The following is a 19,087-nucleotide window of genomic DNA, read 5'->3' as shown; positions in this document are numbered from 1 at the left end:
CACACAAACACCGACAACGGGACCGGGACCGGGACCGGGGGCTTATCAACAGAAAAGCAACCGTGCGTTTGCAAAGTTGAAACGAAACAAAATTCTTAGAACAATCAAAAGCATTTCGTTCGGTTTTCCCAGGAAAAGCAAATATGTACGAGTACGGTGATCCGGAGGGTTGGGGAGACACAGAATGGGAGACGACATGCGGCTCAGATAAGTGGAAGTGAGCTGTGGGGTAAGGTCAAGAGATATAGTCCAATCGCATGTTGATTATTGCTCATAGTTCCCCGGAGCTTTTGTTGTGGAAACCCATTCAAATATACAAGCATGTGTGTAACCATTTATTACGAAACTTGGACACAAATAGAAAAAATTTACATACATAAAACAAAGTTGAACTGGTTTTTTCGGTCTTTTGTCACCACAGTTTTGGATTCACCTTTATGTGGAGTGCGCTCTTAAATGGGTTTACTATGGAAATACTCGTATAATAAGGTCAATGCAGCAGCAGAATATAGATTCAGTGTACGAGTAGTCGAAGCATGGGTGCTCTATAAAATAGATTGGCATTATTCAGTCTATCGAAAATTCTACCTAAGTTATTCTTATCCAACAAAACAAAATAGAATCTCCGCAGTAACCTATGATCCTCTGCTATCAGATGGTATATGATAAAATGTACTTTGTACCTTCAGATAAATGTGCAGAAATGCCAAAAACATAACAAAGAATAAAGAGATAAAGAAGCATGGATAAGATATGCACACATTAAAGTTAGGAAAACAGACTTTGATGGAGCACAGCATTTCTCCATAATTCCTATTTATATTCATTCCCTAACATCTCAATCAAGGCCAAGCAGTATAATATGATCCCATTCTTTTGGCTTTACAATACCAAAACAATGTTCATACAACAAATATCATATTTCACTATAACTTCTGTTCTGTGTGCCAAACGTAGCTCTAAGCCAAGTACACACCATGAGTACTTATCCCATTGCCTCGGGCCGTAAAGGCCACTCGAGATCGACACAAACACACACACACTCAGAAACAAAATTGAGTGTTTTGCCCACATTTCACTTTTTGGCATTGCGTTTCAATTGAACAAATTCACGCGAACAATTAACAATAAAAACGAAAAAACGAACAAACGAACAAAATCTAATTTCCAGCGAAATCTCATCGAAAATGCCAAAGAGCAGCAGGGGAAAGACAACTAACAATGGGACGAAAGAAAGGTATGCTGTGTGAGTAAAGAGGAAGGGCAATAGCCAAATCCTATAGACTGCCTATGTTGATTGTTTGCATTTGTAGCTGTAGCTGTGTGTATCAGTGTGTGAGTGGCAGCAGCAGCTGAACGACCGTTGCTAAGCAGACATTTTGGCATTTTGCAAGATCGTTCATGTTCGTTTACATGCGCTCTTTCTCTTCCCTCTCTTAGCCACTCACAAAGCGCCAATTAAGCAGCGTCCCCCCGCTCTCTGCTGCCCCTCCTCACATTGCACTTATCCTGTTCGAAACAATTTCACATGAAAAGCTATTAAAACACCAGATAGAAAGGCCAGCTTTAAAGACCGAAGCTTTAGGTACCCTGAGGTGTATAAAGTTTCAAAGCATTATCTGCAGAACCCAAAGAGTTTATACCAGAATGAGCAAAGAGCAGAAAGATCCATATCCATACCATGTGGAGTAAGGGTAAGCCGTGGCCAACATCTGCTTGCAATCATGAGACCCTCATTTAAAGAGTACACACAAAAAATTGAAAATGCTCTCAAGTTTAATACCAAATTTCAAGGAAATGAGCGGAAGAAGATGGTAAAAGCGGGTTTCTTTACCAAGAATCATCAAAAAAGTGCAGACACACACTACCAAAAGAGAGGAGCACAGACGGGAGCGACAGCAACAGCAACAGCAACAACACTCTTTGACGCATTACAAACAACGTTAATAACACCTTTTCTTATGAAGGGTACAACAGCGCCGAACGTTACGTTCCCTAAACAGTGGAGGGAGAAGAGGGAGCGGGAGTCTTCAGATCTGGCTGTTGTTGTACGGCTTCAGCCGAATTCACGGCGGCACGGCCGATAGGCTACACCTTTAGCAAGAAGCCAGAAAGGCCGAAAGAGCCAGAGAGACCAATAACCAGGCCCAGTCAGCCAGAAGAGTGTTGTATGAGTGTGTGTATTTGTGCCCATCGGTATGGGTGAGAGCATTGCACAGATACAGTGAGCACTCAGCGATGAGGACAGGGGGAAAAGCTGGCAGCCTGTTTGGCAAGTCTCCTTATGGATTGGATGGCATAGAATGTAAACAGATTTGAATTCATTGATTGGGAGCACATCTCTATGAGGAACTACAGTGAAGCTATCCAATGCAAAAAGTTAAACAATTATTGAAAACAGTCGTCAAATAACAAATCTCTTCCTTGTTTTGATTTATAAATCATCGATTTAAGAAACCGCAAGGTGCAAGCTCTATAAAAATTCCACTTCAATGCCATTTGCCATCTCAATCATATTTTCATTTCAGAGAATTCCCATGAACTTTTGTTCCTCGTTTGCGAGCTTCCACTGTATCCGAATATTGTATGTGTGTGAGGGCCAGCTTCAGCCTGGTTTGCGGTGTTAAATGTTTGCAGCATAGCAGCAGTAGGGGCAGCAGCAGGGGCATTGACAGGGGTAGGGGTAGTAGCAGCAGCATTTCATTCAATAGCGCGAACGACAACAACTACAACGAAAGCAGCTGCCAACATCATCGCTGCAGAGAGCACAGCACAAACATACTCACACACACTCAAACCGAGATACCACCACCCGCCGCCACCTCAACGTCTCTGTCCATGTTCAGCATGCTCTTGGTAGCTGTGTGTGTGAGTGAAGCATGGGCACGAGTGAATTTGAGTGTGTCTGAGGCCCAGAGCACGAGTATTTGTAGCTGTGTGTGAGGCCACAGCACGAGAGTCTATCCGTGTAGTGGTATTGTTGAGCTGCTGCTGCTTCTGCCCGCTTGGGCTGGCTGGCTCGCTGGCCTGTCTGTCTGTCACTTCTCAGAAATCGGTCTAAATTAGAAAATGCGTTTCTGGGAATTTCGTATCTCTCTCTCTCTCTTTTGTGCACACACTCTCACACTTACAGCGAAAGATCGGGCCGAACGATGCGACATCATATATATATATATATATATATATATATATATATATATATTGTAAATATGTGTATTAAATATTTTACCATTTCCCGTTTCCGAGAATGCCATTTCTCTTAAACAACTGCGAAATTTGTCAATGATTGCTTCTGCCACAGTGTTTTGATTCCCTTTTAATTGGAATTTCGAACAATTTCCAGAAGTGCAATGGACCACATAATCTCTATCCGACCAACAACTATGTGCAGGGGCGCTGGATATTGTAACATTTTGCGATTTTTTTTTTATGGGCAGCACGCCCATAAAATGCCACATTTAATTATTTTGCTGTCGTCTATTTTACCTCTTGATTTGCTGCTGTTTGCTATTTATTTGTTGGTTGTTGGTGCTCCGACACTTTCAGCTAGTTGGCAATTTGTGTAAATTGTATTTTAAGCATTATTTAGTTTAGCTTTCACAGTGTTTCACGAGACGACACACACACACGCACACTATTTTGCACTAGCGATATATATATTTTGTTTGCACCAGACGGTTCACCAGCCTGTGTGTACACCGTACACTGTGCTGGACTGTGATTGATTTAATCAATTTGTGCAATCCCACTCGGCGAAACCGCGTACAATAAACCGAAATGTATCTTTTAAATAAACTATCTTTGAACGTGCCCCGTCAGTGTGACCGTGTGTTTATCGATAACAAATACCGTCTGACCCGCGCATGAAGTAATTATATAAGGAGGTGCCGTCGGGTCGATGTTCGGGATTGCTCGGCCTATAATTGCCCAGTGCGTGCTCGCTTGTGCATGCAAAGGTTGTGACGAATTTTTTCCATTTTCTTTTTTAACCCTATTAACCTCCTATAGTAAACATATGCGCGCTGAAAATGACTTTTCGATTTTTGCCAATAAAGATGTTATTTATTTTAGAATTAAGAGCCTAAGCAAAACAAAATCTACTAAAAGGCCAAATTTAGAAAAATAACTTAAACTCATTTTCTTGTAATGGACAACTTTAACCTCCATTCCATCATAGGGTTAATCCATCACACGATAGTTTCGTTTCACTCACACTTACAGCGCAGAGCCCTTTCACTCGCACTTTCAAACAGGGTAGTAGTAGAGCAATTTTGCCGACGGCACCTCCTTATATAATTACTTCATGGACCCGCGGAACTATACGGTAATATACCAAAAAATGCAATTCGACTTTGAGTATATACCGTAAATATACCGTAGTTTAAAGTCATTTTCCTCGATTTTGTTGTTCTGAAACAGTAATTTAATCCGATTGAAGAATCAATTTGGCTTCTGATAAATACTCCTTTTTGTTGGATTGTGTACCGTATGCTCTATGACATTACTACTACACATTTTGTACATACCAATAACATACTTAGCAGAACAGCCATATAAATAACATAGTGTTGGAAGCTGGATGCTAATGCTGGATTCAGAGTCTCTTTAATATTAAAAATAAATCGAATTAGAGACAAATGAAAATTAAGAGGATCGCTCGATTGCAGGAAGTACTTGCAAAACCAAACTTGGTGGTTAAAGCCTAGTACTCAGATCGAAAATCCCGTTTGCTAGCAAACAGTGCAATATATTTTGCTAGCAGCAGAGTGTGACCAGATGGAAAACCGCATTTCGTACGGTTACACTTGTCATGAAACCGTTTCCTTTTTGAAAATGATTAAAAATTAAAAAAAAAGGTTAATGAAACAAAGAATGCAACATAGATCCATATAGGAGATTACTTTTCGCGGGATAGGCGTAACAATACCCTTCGCATATTCCGCAGATTGAAAAAATGTGAGAGAATTTGCATATGTCTGGAAATAAAATCTGCAGCCTTCTTTGATTGGTGGAGCGGCAAGGCCGGGCCTTGTATGGTTAGTGGTACTAGGCTTTAGGAAGCTTTTTTCAGGGTAATTCTCTTCCAACATTACAGTAATCGATTGTTTGCAGGCTTGAATTTAAATCTATTTCACATCAACATATTCAATATACGTAATCCGTCTAAAAAAGTCTGCTTTATATAGGACAATATTTGATCATTCGCAAAATAAATACACGGATAAGAAAAAACTGAATTATACAATAAATAATGGGGCCACATTTGGACGAACTAATCTCAGCGGGCGACTTGCGGTTGAATGGCGAACAAACACGCTGTCCGGGAGCTTGAGAGGCGCACTGGAGATAATAAATAAATTAAAGTGCATATCTAAGACATGCTGATAGCAGCAGCGTTTCTCCCCCACAAGGGTCCGATCATGGAGATGCGACTCAGAGCACGACCAGTCAGTGTCAAGCGGTCAGCCAGGCAGGCAATCCACACAAATCTCGTCTCGTCTTGGGTCTGTGTCTACTGCGTCGATTGCAACCTAATTCAATTAAAATTAAAACGCAAATTCTACGCCACAAAGTGGAATTGCCCCAAATTTCCGACAATTATATGAGGAAATAGTCTGTTGTCAGTTGTGTGTGTGTGGGCAGCGATATCACCGACCATGAGCTCTCCCGTGGAAAGTCTCCCAATGCTGCGCTCCGCATCGATGCCCGTGAAGCCCAAGCCCCTCGAGACGAAGCCGCTGGCACGTTCCAGCGAAAAGGAAACGGTCAACGAGGCGGACTACTACCCAGAGAGTCCAGGATTTGTGAGGCGACGTAGATCCCGATCGCCCGGCGATCACTTCGAGACGCGCAGTGAGCAAAAGTGAGCAACAGTTTCCCTTTTTAAATTATTTGACTAAGAAATTGTCTCCCCCCCACGCAGCTTTCCCTATACACACGACTGGGCGGGCAGCACCATTGAACTGACGCCCGAGTCCGCCATCCATGCGGAAGGCCACAGGCGCAGTCTGCATCGTGTGATGGAGAAGAATGGCAACGAGAATGTTGTCTTTCGTCGCATACCAGAGAAGTCGTGGCGCTATATGCGCGATGTCATCACTACGCTGGTAAGATCCTGGTTTGGCCACAAGCCCAAAGCATCACCAAAGATCATCGCAGAGTCAACGCGCTCGGATGTGTACAGCATAACGCCCAGCATACAGCGAAAGTTGGATGAACTGGCCAAAGAGCCGCCGGCAAAGTTGCAGCATCCAAAGACTAATCCCGAACAAACTGAACGCGTAACGTTTAGCATTTAATCAATCAATCATCTCTAAGCAGAGCCCCATGACTAATAAACAATATTTTAACACCAAAAACTGCATCCCAGAATCACTTCTAATCCTTGGGGACCTTTCCTTCGTTCATTGACAGATGGAACTGGAGTGGAAGTACATGTTGACCTTGTTCCTGGGCAGCTACTTCCTCAGCTGGCTGCTCTTTGCCGTGCTCTGCTATGTCGTGTCGTGGTCCCATGGAGATTTCCTCTTCGATGAGATCAGCGGCGTGCGGCTGGGCGAGGGCGACAGGCCGTGCATCTATGGCGTCACATCCTGGGTCACCATGATCATCTACTCGGTGGAGACGCAGACCACGCTGGGATTTGGCGAGAAGTACGCCAGCGAGGAGTGCCCCGAAACGGTGTTCCTGTTCATCATGCAAATGGTCTGCGCCGCCCTCATTGAGGGGAGTATGGTGAGCCTTATCTATGCGAAGACAGCACGCCCCGCCAGGCAAATGACAAAGCTCAAGTTCAGCGATAAGGCGGTGGTGAGTCCCAGAGGAACGAACTCTCCATCCCAGTCTATCATTTATCATTTTGTTCAGATCTGCTATCGCGATGGGAAGCTGTGTTTGCTCTTTCGCGTGTGTGATCCACGCGAGCAGCAGTCCATTGAGTCCAAGATACGCGTCTACATGATTGTCGACAAGCGGTGAGTCATCTATTGAGTCTCCATCTACCAGCTAATCGCTTCCCTTCCCTCGTTGCAGCACACGCGAGGGCGAAATCATTAAAACTCACACGGAACTCAAGCTGCAGGGCAATGGCGAACAGTTAATATTGTGGCCAGATCTCGTGTGCCATGTGATTGACGCTTCCAGTCCGCTGCATCAATTCACCAATGCAAAGTTGTTCAATGCCGCGCAGTTCGAGCTTTATGTGTCCATTGTGGGCACCTCCCCGGCCACCGCACAAATGACGGAAGCCAAAACTTCGTATGTGCCGCGTGAGATCTTCTGGGGTCAGCGTTTTGTCAACATTATACACTACGATGCGACCAACGAGCGGTATGTGGTGGACTATGAGAACTTCAATAGAACCATTTCCGTGGACATGCCACTGAAGCAGCAGCCAGCCAGCGATCATCTACGACTGGAGTACAAAAGGGATTGAAAGGCAAAGCTTTCTGTGTACAAAAGTTCTTTAAAAGATATATAAATAACAAACAGTTTTCGTGCATTAAAATAGATTAGTAAAGATAAAAGCAAACTTCACAATCACTCGCCAGCGGATCCTGCGTTATCCTCGCGTTCTCTCAGCAGATGCTGCACCTGCGCCTTGAGCATTTGGTTCTCGTGCTGCAGCCGTGAGAACTCGTACATGAAACGATCGCCCTGCAGCAGCAGCGCCAGACCGTCGCGTATCTCTTGCGTGTTCTCCAGCTGCAGATTCCAGTAGCTGGATATCTGTCCAATTATTTGCCACTTGTTCTTCTCGCCCGCATACTTCAGCTCCTTCTCCAGCTGCTCGATGCGTTGCTCCATCGAGTCGCGCAACTCTCCCATCTCCTTGCGCACATCCGCATCCACCTGGGCGGACAAACCGCTGGATGACTTGGCCAGCAGCTGCTGCGGCTTCAGCAGCGTGCTCGACGACTGTGGCGTGATGTTCACGTGGTGTGGCGTGCTGTTCCTGCTGGCCGAGAGCATGCGCAGGCGGCGTTTCAGCTCAGCATCCGCCACTCCTTGGGGATTCTCCTTGTCGCTGCCCGCTGTGCTGCTGGAGCTGTTGGCCGATGGCACGTCCCGCTCGCTGTGCTCGTCGGTCTCGGCGATTTTCATTAGTTTCGCATCGCCAGAAATGTTGCTGCGATCCTTAAGCGGTCCGCTCAGTGTCTCTACAAGAGATTGGACACTTAACAAATGGAATGAGCTGCGAAGACCTCAACTTACGTTGCAAAGACTCGGCATTGGAGCTGTTACACGAGTTATCCACAGAGCTGAGACCGGAGCCACCCGCTGGGCATATGCTCAGCCGCTGCGTATTGTCAGTGGGTTTGCGGCCCAAAGTCTCCCAGTCAAAGCTGTCGCGGTGTAGGGTCAAACGCGTGGACATGCGCTCGACGGACCGAGGACCCTGGGCATCGAGAAAATCACAGAATGAGTCCCGCTGTGGGCGCGCACTGCCACCTCCGCCCGTGCCGTAGCCCAGGCTGGCCATGCTGTTCAGCTGCTGCTGCGTGTTCAGCAAATTGGCGGCAATGGACTTGCGCAGCTCATCACTAGGCACGCGTTCCACTTTATTCGCTTCGGCTGTTACATTGCCCATGCTGGAGAAGCTGCTGCTCTGCTGCTCCTCCGTGGGCGTGGGCACAAAGGCCACACGCATGACGGCGCCATCGTGGACACTGCGCACGGCCAGCGGTGACTTGGTGTTCCTTATGTCGTAGGCAATCAGTTCACCCTTGAGATTACCCGCACAAAAGTACGTGCCGCACTCGCTGAGCGCCACCGTGGACAAGGGATGGGAGTAGGTGAGGCGACTGGTTGCGGGCTGTGCCCGATTTCGGCGTATATCAAAGATATTTATCTTGCAGTCGTACCCCACGCTGACCAGCAGCGAGGGCTGTCCCGTGCACATGCTGACGTCCCGACAGGGCGCATCATGGGCATCGCTCACATGAAAGATCTTCCGCTTGCTCTGGAAATCGTAGACAGTGACGGCGCCCTTGTACGAGGCAATCGACAGCTGAAAGCGTTTGCTGGGATGAAAGCGAGCCAAAGTGGATCTGCAAAACAGCAAGAGAGAGGATGAGTTCACAGTTCCCAATTAAACGCATTATTTATCCACTCACTGCTCATCGATGGTGAATGTGTTGACCTTTTGCTTGGTTTTCGTGCCGAATATATTGATGGAGCCGCCCTCCTTCACCGCTGCTATATACTCGTCCGTGCAATTGTAGTCCACATAGACGACAGTGCTGCGCTGCTGATCCGCTGGGAATCTGTGGATTAGCTGCGCGGTGCGATAGTTGTAGATCTTCACACAGCCACTGGACTGGCCCAGGGCGATCTCCTCCGCCGTCTGCTTCGCACAGCAAACACAAAAGGCATTATCGATGGTTAGTTTGCGCACTCGCTGTATCTCGGGAGCTGCCAATTGGATGGATATCTTAGAGGTGTCAGCATGGACTATGGTTATTTCCAATTACCTTTTTCCTCCTTCTCTCGTATGCGCATCACAGCCAAGCCGGCCATCTTATCCACCTCGACGAAGACCCGTCGCTGGGCATTGAATTGAAAATCTGTAGTCTCTCCATTTGCATGCACATATATTGACTTTGTCTCCAAGTCGGCAAAGTCGGAAAGAACGGTGCTCTTTGAGGTTGAAATTAAATGCATGATTAAAACAAATAAAAATTTCAAATTTGAGTGGGAAAATGCTGCTTGCTCAGTGTGACCGCGGAAAACCAGCAAATACCGCCTGACTATCACAAAAATACCGAAACGATCACCTTGGTATCGATAGCAGCTGATGGTGCTATTGGACGTTTCCACTGTTCTTCGTCTGTTGCAAGATTTTACTGTTTGATAATTTGACATTAACCCCATGCATTGATTTTTACTTCAGAAACGTTGTGATTTTTAGCAAAATTTGAAAGTGGCAAATGTTCAAGAGAACAAAAAAAAAGTTTCGTATGGGCACTGTTGCTCTGCGAAAATCGGTGTGAGCGGCTGAGCTGGCCTTGGCAGCAATACTGATCGCAATCCCTGGGACTAAGGTATATTAAATTCTTTTCTAGCTCTTCTTAGGGACAATTGATTTGTCAATTTTATAAAACAATAGTAATTTGCTAGTAATATTAAAATTAAAATCAAAATCGTGGAAAATTATGTTCACCGGTATATTTTGAAAAAGGAAATGTATACGTCGGTATATTTCTGAGGATTTAGATGTTATCGTTAATTCTGCGGTCACACTGACCACCATCACCTGCAAAAAAGAAAAAAAAAAACAATATTTTCCAAGAAATGTTAAGAAGTTTGTAATTTTTCCAATTGCCCTTCGCCAATATCCTTTTACGCACTTAGCATCGTTATTGAAGCACTAACAACGCAATATTTTCCACCCCGTTTGCAACAGGAAAAGCATTGGACAAAGGCCAACCACTACAACAACACTAGAAGCAGCGAAATTGTGACACACACACACGCAGCCGTGAGACAGCGACACCAAAAACAAGGAAACGGACTGACCCATCACCTGCTGCAAAAATGGAGGCGGACGGACTTACAAATGAACAGACGGAGAGGGTCCTACAATTTCAGGACTTGACCGGCATAGAAGACATGAATATATGTCGCGATGTGCTCATCCGACACCAATGGGATCTCGAGGTGCGGGTACACGTACACGTCAGGGTCAGCAGATTGCTAAAATTAAACATTTTTCGTTGCAGGTTGCCTTCCAGGAGCAGCTGAACATACGCGAAGGTCGACCCACAATGTTCGCCGCCTCCACAGAGGTACGAGCGCCGGCTGTGATCAATGATCGTTTCGTGCAACAGGTTTTCTCCGCGAATATGCCCGGTGGTCGGACGGTTAGTCGGGTGCCAAGCGGACCAGTTAACCGCAGCTTTAGGGGCCTACTGGGCTATGTGATTAACTATGTATTCCAATACTTTTACTCGACGCTAACTGGCATTGTCAGTGCATTTGTGAATTTCGGTGGAGGAAATGAGCCACGACTGGTCACGGATCCCCTGGGCGATGTCATGAAATTCATCCACGACTACTATGAGCGATATCCGGAGCATCCCGTCTTCTATCAGGGCACATACGCACAGGCCCTGAACGATGCCAAGCAGGAGTTGCGCTTTCTGATTGTCTATCTGCACAAGGATCCCAGCAAGAACCCCGATGTGGACACCTTCTGCCGCGAGACGCTTTCCTCGAGATCGGTCATCGACTATATCAACACACACACGCTAATCTGGGGCTGTGACGTGTCCTCCCCCGAGGGCTACAGAGTCATGCAGTCGATTACGGTCCGGAGTTACCCCTTGATGGTGGTGATTAGTCTGAGAGCAAATCGCATGATGATTGTGGGACGTTTCGAGGGCGACTGCACTGCCGAGGAGCTGCTGCGACGACTCCAATCGGTGACGGCCGCCAACGAGGTGTGGCTGAGTCAGGCTCGTGCCGATCGCTTGGAGCGCAACTTCACACAGACCCTACGGCGACAGCAGGACGAGGCGTACGAGCAGAGTTTGCTGGCCGATGAGGAAAAGGAGCGCATACGGCAGCGGGAACGGGATGCGGTGCGTCAAGCGCAAGAGGCTGAGGAGCGTGCCAGGCAGAATGTCGAGCTGCGCAAGGAGGAAATCGCCAGGCAGAAGATCGAGTTGGCCACCCTAGTACCCGCCGAGCCGCCCGCCGATGCTGCGGGCGTCATTGCAGTGGTCTTTAAAATGCCCAGCGGAAAGCGACTCGAGCGGCGGTTCCATCAGACCAATTCGCTTTTGGTAAGCAACGGAATTTGCACCTGGCTGAACCTCTTTTCATTGTATTTCTTTCATTTAGGATGTCTACCACTTTCTGTTCTGTCATCCTGAATCGCCGGATGAGTTCGAAATCACAACGAATTTCCCCAAACGTGTGCTCTATACGAAGGCAGAAATTGATGGCGCTGAGGGCGCTGCAAATGAGACTCTCAACAAAACGCTACAGGATGTGGGCCTAAAGAATCGCGAGGTGCTCTTTGTAAATGATCTGGAGGCGTAACCAAGCATCGCACCACTACCAAATGATAGAAACGTGTTACCAGCTGCAACGCATTACCAAAACTTGAGCCAAGTTTTAAGTAGTCCGTAGTTCAACGTCCAAGTTGAAGGATAAACCGAATGCAAACAAAACCTATTCCTAATTTTAACATGAAGCATATTAATATAAATAATTGTTTAACAATGTTTAGGTTGATTCTTGTAATCTATTGTAGCCCGCCTCCAAAACACACACCCACACACACACCAGAAGTAAATTATGCCCTTTAAAACATTTTCCATAAACAAATATTTGTTTTCCTTTTTATTAAGATATTTTGTTGTATTAGCTGTACTTAAACATTCATTTATTTAACAAACTTAATAGAAACAAACTAATTGACAAAGATTTGAATGTTATTTAAACAATCATAATTGAGTACAAATTTAAACGATTTAGTGGGTTAATCATCACTCATAATTTATGGTGCTCGGTATATTCGTGCGGTATATTTTATCAAGAAATCCGTAGGCACAAAATCGATTCTAAACAGGGTGATCTTTACGGTTTATTAAACATTTTCATTTTCATAAATATAATACATTTATAGTTTTAGTGATGAGAGTCATAACTAGCTGGTATATAAACAGAAGATCAAAGTCGAGGAAAATTATTTTTGACTTTCTTATTTACAGTATATTTTGAAAATGAAATTGTATATTTCCGTGGGTCTGTCGGTATATTTTATCGATAATTTCGCGGTCACACTGTTTAAACCGTTGTTTTGTTTTGCCGATTGACATTTCTGTAAAAAATCTCGTATTATCGTAGAAAAAACATTTCAATTCACTTTTTTTCGAAGCTGAGTAAGTATATTTAGTTACGTTTACAGAATAATTATGCATGTTGGTAGTGGTTTAAGTTAATATAAATGCGGAATCGCAAATATGGCGTCACAGCTTGCACCAATACATTCACACACATGCAGGTCTGCAATTTATGACAACGGCACTTTGATCTCAAACCATTTTAAGGAAAATGCCGAGTAAAAATAAGATTTTAGCTAAAAACAAAAGCCCGGAGCCAGTTTTACCGAAGCAGTCCTATAATTCCTCCACTGTTTCTGGCTCGGTCAATATTGATTCTAACGATGCAACAGGATCACATCAATCCCGTTTGCTCCAGTCATTCCTGAAAGGACACAGCAAAGCAGTCGAAAACGTAAAACGCAATAACATGGAGATTGCAAAAAAGATGCATAAGCATACGAAAGCCACTTTGGAAACGAAAGCTGAAAATGATCATCTAAAAATACAGTATGTGGGACACACACAGTGTGGATGCGCATTTGTTTGAAGCCGAGTTTTTTATTTTAGATTAAACAACGCGGAACTGGAGCTGAAGGAACTGAAGAAAACGCTCGAAGGGGTAAAAGACAACAACAATCAACTCAATGAGAAATACATAACGGTTCTTCAGAAGTACACGCACTGCGAGAAACACTACGACGAAGAGCAGAGCAAGATCAAAACCACAACCAATCAGCTAAAAGCAGAAATTAAAGCGAAACAATCTCGCATTGATGAATTGCAGCGCGAGGTACAGCATTAATATCTAGTCCTTTCTACTATCTACTAACTATCTACTTTCAGCTCAAAACCGTGCAGGAGAAATGCCTCGAAATGAGTGCCCAAGTTGTTGCTGCGACACAAACTCAAGAGCAGCAAAGGGCCGAATTGCAGGAGATGCACTCGCAGCTTTTAGAGCACGCGAAGGAAAAGACGGAGGCCACTAACGCTATGCAGAACATGGAGCAACAATTGGCTGCCCAAAAGCAGCTCCACGAGGTACTAGATTGCTGTCGGACAGTGGCAGTATTTAATTAATTGATTTTCTCGTACAGAATTGCGAATTGAAGTTAGCAGAGAGCATTCTGCATATATCGCGCATTGAGAACCAACTAATCGATTTGGAACAGCGCTGTTGCGAGCTTCAGCAGTACAATGATACAATCAAAAATGAACTTGTGCTACATCGAAATCAACTCGAAGCTGCCAAAGCAGAGAATAAGGAAAAGGACAGAGAAATCAACACTCTAAGAGACAGCCTAAATCAAGCAGAGAATTCTAACCACGTTTTGGTACAGGAAGCCGAAGATGCCGCTGCAAGGTTTGCCACTGCAAAGACAAACCTTGATCAAGTATTAAATCAAGAAAAAAACCAACTCGAAGCCACGATTGCACGACTTAAATATGAGCTGGAGCAGCAGAATCTGGCCTACGGCGATATGGCCACACGAAACGCACAAGAAGTAAATGACATACACGTCATGCTTTCCGATCTGCAAGACAGGCTCAATAAGAGCGAGCAGCATTGTCGCGAGCAAGAACTGACCAAGAAACAGCTGGACAGCGGGCATCAAATGGCAACTCGCCGCTTGCAACAATTGCTTAAGGCTGCCAATGAACAACTGAACGAACAATCTAAACAGAACCAGGCCTTAGTGTCGCAGCAACGCGATGAAGTGGAGAACCACAAAGAAACCATCAAGACACTTCAAGCTAAGCTGGAGCAACATGAGAGTAAAGTAAATGCACAGCAGCAGCAGATACAACGCCTGGAGGCTGAGAGAGACACTCTGGAGGTCAAGGTGGCGCAGCTACTCGCCAAAACAGAAGAAATCGTCAGGGAATTGACAACAGCAAAGTCCAAATTTAAGCAAGAACTAGAGTTTCACAAGGACACCGAAAAGGTAACTGCAATTGAAAAAATTAAATTTAAACTAAGATTTTCATTTTGCAGCAAAAAATGGCCAGCCTGCAAATGGAGTTAAGCAAAAAGAAAGACGAAATTGCCGAGCTGGAACGCAAAAAGGATGTGAGCAAGAGAGCTCTCAATTCTCAGTGATCTTTGTGCTAATCTCTATTCTGTTGTCAGGGTATTATTGCTGAGCTGAAATTTAAGATGAACCGCATTGGCAGTGTGTTTGAGCAGCCTGTCGGCAGTGTGCTAAGTGTGAGACCGGAACCGACTACCCAAACCAGGAACCCTGAATCGCTTCAAGTTGTTGAAAGTCCACCCGCTACTTCACGTAAGCGTTTTGCAGTTGCCCAACGAATTGAAGCCATATCGGATTCCTCGGACTTTCTCAGCGATAGCGAACTGGCTCCACTCCCACCAAAGGTGGTATGTATTCATCAACTTATATATTTGTTTGGTTTGCAATTATCTAAACTATCTCTACATTCTTTTACTCTTACAGAAACCTCAAAATAAGAGGGGATATGCTGCAAATGCCAAACGCGCTCGTTTGAATCAAAATCAAAAGGAAAACAATGATATTTTCGACAAGTTAAAGGAAGGCGCTTTAAATGCTTAAAACACTATTTAAATTTTGAACATTAGAATTGGTCAAACCATTTCGTCTTAGCCGTAAGACGTTATTTAAAGCGTTTCCCAATCTAGTTGGCATCATTACTGTTGATCAGTACATCTTTGACAATCTGCTACGCTTAGGCAAGTCGTATTTAAGAGACATCCCGGATATTCTTACTGATTGTTAAGTAAATATATGAAGAATAACTAATATCATACTTATTCAAAATATGGATAAATTGTAAAAGTTCCTTGAGAACTAAAGAAACACATATTAAGCCATAAACATTATTCATATGAAGAATTCACTTATGTTTCTTCAATACCCAGCTTAAAAATGTATACCTATTTCTTCTTTATAATTTGTATTTGTCTATTAAAAGTTTTGAACAACTAATTGGCATTGCCAGGCATATGTATATGTATATTGCTAAAATTTTACATTTCTTTAAGGACTTTTACCAAGTCTTATTCGAGTTGCTCTCGAACCCATGGTTTTTCGACTTTATTTACAGGCTCAATATTAATCAATTTTGTAATAAAACTAAGCATTAAATTTGAATTTCGAATAAACGTATTTTTAACCCGCAAACGAAAGTAATGCGTTCTTAGATGCACAATTCTGGTTGAGACCTTGCAGCTTGCGGCCATAAAGCTTTCTAATTTACATAATACAATTCAAGCTGCGATGAAATGAAACTAAATTTAAGTGTTGACTTAGAAACGGAAATATTCATTGCTTTTAGTAGGCCAATCACCATCTGTATAATGAATGGTTATGGTCACAGACAACTTAAATCATTAACAGATTTGTTTAACAAGTTTAAAATCTCCTGGATGCGACGATTTATTATATTGGAGGTCGCACCTTGGATACCCTAATATACAATTCTCTGATTTGAAGCGAATGATATTTATGTTTATATGTAAGTACATGTTTATATCCGTTTATCCATTTGTTTATTGTATATTACAATTTGCAAAATAACTGTTCTACTAATATTGTGGGGTAAGGTTTTTCGAAAGATCATGATTCTTAAAAAATATAGGGTATTCGCGTTATTTGCACATCTATATACAGAATTAGTATATGTTTGGTATTTTTTATTATTTCAGTAGTTCAGACGGTATTGAGAAATCCGCGGTCACACTGAGGCAGACGACAAGACGAACGTCGAAATTTTCGACAGATTAGCAATAAATTTGTAAAAAAAAGTTAATAACACCATGCTGAACGCTGTGTCGCGTGCATACGTGCGTGGCGGTGCCCAGGCGCTGTCCGCTGGCCTCAAGACGAGCGGCGCTGCTGTCAATGCTATTGGTAAGGCCAAGGCCCATCGGGAAAAAACATTCATTACATAATGAAAGGAGTACGGAAAAGATATATTTAGTGCACTGGCCCAATGGGAATGCAGTCTAGCCATTTGTTAAAGGATATCTAACCCGATTTGGCAAATTTCCTTACGTAATTTCAACATAACCTCGCCCTGCGCTGGGCTGGCCAAATGAAAACAATTTCTGTGCGAACGAGCGTTTGAGGCAGAGACACAAACACAGATACACTTGCCGAGCCTTTTGCGAGATTCGTATTAAAAAAGTTTCCCCTACTTGCAGCTAGCCGCCAGGCGCACACCGATCTGCAGGTGCCCGACTTTACCGCCTACCGTCGCGACTCTGTCAAGGATGGACGCCGTCGTAACGAGTCCGCCGAGGAGCGCAAGGCCTTCTCCTACCTCCTGGTTGGTGCCGGAGCCGTTGGCGGTGCCTATGCTGCCAAGGGGCTGGTCAACGCCTTCCTGGGATCGATGAGCGCCTCCGCCGATGTGCTGGCCATGGCCAAGATCGAAATCAAATTGTCGGACATTGCCGAGGGCAAGTCCGTGACATTCAAATGGCGTGGCAAGCCGCTGTTCATCCGTCATCGTACCCAGGCCGAAATCGACACGGAACGCGGAGTGCCCACATCCACGCTGCGTGATCCAGAAACTGATGATGTATGTAGAACCTAGATCCCACACTAAAACTCAGGCTAATTGTGTCTCTTGCAGCAACGCGTGATCAAGCCCCAGTGGCTGGTGGTCATTGGTGTGTGCACACACTTGGGTTGTGTGCCAATCGCGAACTCTGGCGACTTTGGTGGCTATTATTGCCCCTGCCACGGCTCTCACTACGACGCTTCGGGCCGCATCCGCAAGGGACCGGCGCCACTTAACCTGGAAGTTCCCACCCACGAGTTCCCCGATGAAGGCACCCTCATCGTTGGTTAGAAACATTTAACTACAGTGCTGTTATCGTTTAAGCCCCGCAGAAGAAAAACCAACAAAATAGTCAATGGATTGATGTAAATTAATAAAAACCAACCAAACTGAACTGCTGCGCACAAAATTAAGTGAAAAGTTTGTGAACAATGAAGATGGAAGTCCCAGACTAGTGGCTGAATAATCTCTTAACATCTTATCCTAATAATACTCAACGATAAACGGATGAACCTACAAAGCATCACCGTCGTTCAATTCTCTTCTCAATCTCCAGTTCGAGCAGATGGTTGTTCAGGCGCAGATTGTGTAGCTCTAAACGTTTCTTCTCCATTTCAATGGAATGGCTCTCTGCTCGTCTAGCGTTCTCATCGCTATGGAACTGCTGTTGCATCTGTAACAGTGCCACGCTTTCCACCCAATAGTTTTTCTGTGCATCCTATAAACAACAAATTTGTCTTGAGAAAATGTAGTTTAAGGCGGCTGCGGCTTACCTGACTAAATTCCGAGTAGCTGGCTTCATATTGGGGATCGCTTGGCGCCTGATTGTTGCTTTCTGCAAATGAAGTGGGACTATTATTGGATTGCAAATGTGTGCCTGGCCACTACTTGCCTTCAAAATCGTTCACTGACGGGTGGCAGCTTTCGGAAAGGTAATTCCCATTCGTAGCATCGTTTGCCTCCTCCGACTGCCATGAAACGGAGCCCAGTGTCTCGCTAGTGTACCGCCTTTCCTTCCTTTTCGTATGGGTATATTTATCACGCAGCGCCTCCCCGGTGCGAGCGACACCTGACAGCATGCAGAACTCTTCAGCTATTTTTTCCCAAGTGTCGGATTTCTGCTTCCAGGTGGCCGCATCGTTTTTCTTGACCGATAGCACATCCTTGTGCGTATCCACCAGTTGCAAAAGAATGCCCTCCTCTGCCACTGAGTAGTTTTTTGCACGGGATCGCTTCAGAGTTCTTGGCATTGTTGGCTGTGGTGGTTGTTGCAAACAAAAATCAGCTGTTTCTGCGGCACTGCCGCTTTGCTGGGTGGCGTCGAAGCAATTGTCTTTCATGTTTATGCGGAGTTGTCATACAGGGTTGTCATGCGCGAGTTTCTATGCAAAGGAGCAGCAAATGTTGACGGTTGAAAAATGTTTTAAAAACGTTAACAAGCGAGGGCTACTTGATCTGCGATATATCATCCATCCCCGTTTTTACGAGTAAATATTCAAAGCTTCCGAGATTTTTTTGTTGCGAGCCGACGGCGTAACTTTTAATGCAATTTCTTTGGTTGATCCTTTTAGTTTTAACCTTTTTTGCAATCAATCCAATGAAGATAAGCCATGAAAATCAGCCAATCTTGTGGAGAATTGAATGATGATTCGAGGTAAACTACTATTTTAATTCTGAGAGCCCGAACTAGCTGGTAATGTTAAACAGGAGAT

At 44.5% G+C, this 19,087-nt stretch overlaps 6 protein-coding genes across 7 annotated transcripts; 4 read left to right on the top strand and 2 right to left on the bottom strand.

The window, feature by feature from the left end:
• Positions 1–5,452: 5,452 nt before the first annotated feature.
• LOC117582405 (inward rectifier potassium channel irk-1) lies at positions 5,453–7,488 on the top strand. The gene is made up of 5 exons (XM_034270092.1): positions 5,453–5,863; positions 5,924–6,107; positions 6,415–6,810; positions 6,868–6,974; positions 7,033–7,488. The coding sequence occupies exons 1-5, from the start codon at positions 5,658–5,660 to the stop codon at positions 7,433–7,435; spliced, it is 1,296 nt and encodes a 431-aa protein (XP_034125983.1). The 5' UTR covers positions 5,453–5,657; the 3' UTR covers positions 7,436–7,488.
• LOC117582400 lies at positions 7,446–9,736 on the bottom strand. Its single transcript, XM_034270087.1, has 4 exons — positions 9,474–9,736; positions 9,117–9,414; positions 8,215–9,050; positions 7,446–8,159 (listed from the first exon to the last, which is right to left on the bottom strand). Exons 1-4 carry the CDS (start codon positions 9,661–9,663, stop codon positions 7,540–7,542), a joined length of 1,944 nt encoding a protein of 647 aa, XP_034125978.1. The 5' UTR covers positions 9,664–9,736; the 3' UTR covers positions 7,446–7,539.
• Positions 9,737–9,956: 220 nt separating this feature from the next.
• Positions 9,957–12,232, top strand: LOC117582403 (FAS-associated factor 2). 2 transcript variants are annotated; one of them, XM_034270091.1, is made up of 4 exons: positions 9,957–10,043; positions 10,406–10,659; positions 10,722–11,786; positions 11,845–12,232. In XM_034270091.1, the coding sequence occupies exons 2-4, from the start codon at positions 10,537–10,539 to the stop codon at positions 12,043–12,045; spliced, it is 1,389 nt and encodes a 462-aa protein (XP_034125982.1). In that variant the 5' UTR covers positions 9,957–10,043; positions 10,406–10,536; the 3' UTR covers positions 12,046–12,232. The 2 variants fall into 2 exon arrangements, with proteins under 2 accessions (XP_034125982.1, XP_034125981.1); XM_034270090.1 differs by lacking the exon at positions 9,957–10,043 and adding an exon at positions 10,253–10,303.
• A 635-nt stretch (positions 12,233–12,867) lies between these two features.
• On the top strand, positions 12,868–15,631 carry LOC117582401 (CAP-Gly domain-containing linker protein 1-like). The gene is made up of 8 exons (XM_034270088.1): positions 12,868–12,890; positions 13,059–13,340; positions 13,401–13,623; positions 13,677–13,871; positions 13,928–14,776; positions 14,827–14,901; positions 14,962–15,210; positions 15,287–15,631. Exons 2-8 carry the CDS (start codon positions 13,063–13,065, stop codon positions 15,401–15,403), a joined length of 1,986 nt encoding a protein of 661 aa, XP_034125979.1. The 5' UTR covers positions 12,868–12,890; positions 13,059–13,062; the 3' UTR covers positions 15,404–15,631.
• A 904-nt stretch (positions 15,632–16,535) lies between these two features.
• On the top strand, positions 16,536–17,769 carry LOC117582408 (cytochrome b-c1 complex subunit Rieske, mitochondrial). Its single transcript, XM_034270096.1, has 3 exons — positions 16,536–16,720; positions 17,014–17,393; positions 17,448–17,769. Exons 1-3 carry the CDS (start codon positions 16,627–16,629, stop codon positions 17,664–17,666), a joined length of 693 nt encoding a protein of 230 aa, XP_034125987.1. The 5' UTR covers positions 16,536–16,626; the 3' UTR covers positions 17,667–17,769.
• LOC117582407 lies at positions 17,725–18,972 on the bottom strand. Its single transcript, XM_034270095.1, has 3 exons — positions 18,268–18,972; positions 18,149–18,210; positions 17,725–18,093 (listed from the first exon to the last, which is right to left on the bottom strand). Exons 1-3 carry the CDS (start codon positions 18,713–18,715, stop codon positions 17,899–17,901), a joined length of 705 nt encoding a protein of 234 aa, XP_034125986.1. The 5' UTR covers positions 18,716–18,972; the 3' UTR covers positions 17,725–17,898.
• Between the last annotated feature and the right edge of the window lie 115 nt (positions 18,973–19,087).

This window comes from Drosophila guanche, unplaced genomic scaffold (assembly GCF_900245975.1).
Source record: "Drosophila guanche unplaced genomic scaffold, DGUA_6, whole genome shotgun sequence".
NCBI lineage: Eukaryota > Metazoa > Arthropoda > Insecta > Diptera > Drosophilidae > Drosophila > Drosophila guanche.
The sequence above is the reverse complement of the archived record's forward strand: the minus strand, read 5'-3'. Positions and strand labels throughout refer to the sequence as shown.

Coding starts and splice junctions, on each gene's coding strand:
- LOC117582401 (XM_034270088.1), top strand. CDS start 13,063: ATGCCGAGTAAAAATAAGATTTTAGCTAAAAACAAAAGCCCGGAGCCA. Junction 13,872..13,927: donor CCCAAAAGCAGCTCCACGAG/GTACTAGATTGC, acceptor TTTCTCGTACAG/AATTGCGAATTGAAGTTAGC. Junction 15,211..15,286: donor CTCCACTCCCACCAAAGGTG/GTATGTATTCAT, acceptor TTACTCTTACAG/AAACCTCAAAATAAGAGGGG.
- LOC117582403 (XM_034270091.1), top strand. CDS start 10,537: ATGGAGGCGGACGGACTTACAAATGAACAGACGGAGAGGGTCCTACAA. Junction 10,660..10,721: donor GACACCAATGGGATCTCGAG/GTGCGGGTACAC, acceptor TTTTCGTTGCAG/GTTGCCTTCCAGGAGCAGCT. Junction 11,787..11,844: donor ATCAGACCAATTCGCTTTTG/GTAAGCAACGGA, acceptor TCTTTCATTTAG/GATGTCTACCACTTTCTGTT.
- LOC117582405 (XM_034270092.1), top strand. CDS start 5,658: ATGAGCTCTCCCGTGGAAAGTCTCCCAATGCTGCGCTCCGCATCGATG. Junction 6,108..6,414: donor GCGATGTCATCACTACGCTG/GTAAGATCCTGG, acceptor GTTCATTGACAG/ATGGAACTGGAGTGGAAGTA. Junction 6,811..6,867: donor AGTTCAGCGATAAGGCGGTG/GTGAGTCCCAGA, acceptor CATTTTGTTCAG/ATCTGCTATCGCGATGGGAA.
- LOC117582400 (XM_034270087.1), bottom strand. CDS start 9,663: ATGCATTTAATTTCAACCTCAAAGAGCACCGTTCTTTCCGACTTTGCC. Junction 9,051..9,116: donor ACATTCACCATCGATGAGCA/GTGAGTGGATAA, acceptor GCTGTTTTGCAG/ATCCACTTTGGCTCGCTTTC. Junction 8,160..8,214: donor CAATGCCGAGTCTTTGCAAC/GTAAGTTGAGGT, acceptor AATCTCTTGTAG/AGACACTGAGCGGACCGCTT.
- LOC117582408 (XM_034270096.1), top strand. CDS start 16,627: ATGCTGAACGCTGTGTCGCGTGCATACGTGCGTGGCGGTGCCCAGGCG. Junction 16,721..17,013: donor CGCTGCTGTCAATGCTATTG/GTAAGGCCAAGG, acceptor CCCTACTTGCAG/CTAGCCGCCAGGCGCACACC. Junction 17,394..17,447: donor GTGATCCAGAAACTGATGAT/GTATGTAGAACC, acceptor TGTCTCTTGCAG/CAACGCGTGATCAAGCCCCA.
- LOC117582407 (XM_034270095.1), bottom strand. CDS start 18,715: ATGAAAGACAATTGCTTCGACGCCACCCAGCAAAGCGGCAGTGCCGCA. Junction 18,211..18,267: donor GTCAGTGAACGATTTTGAAG/GCAAGTAGTGGC, acceptor CTTCATTTGCAG/AAAGCAACAATCAGGCGCCA. Junction 18,094..18,148: donor GCTACTCGGAATTTAGTCAG/GTAAGCCGCAGC, acceptor TGTTGTTTATAG/GATGCACAGAAAAACTATTG.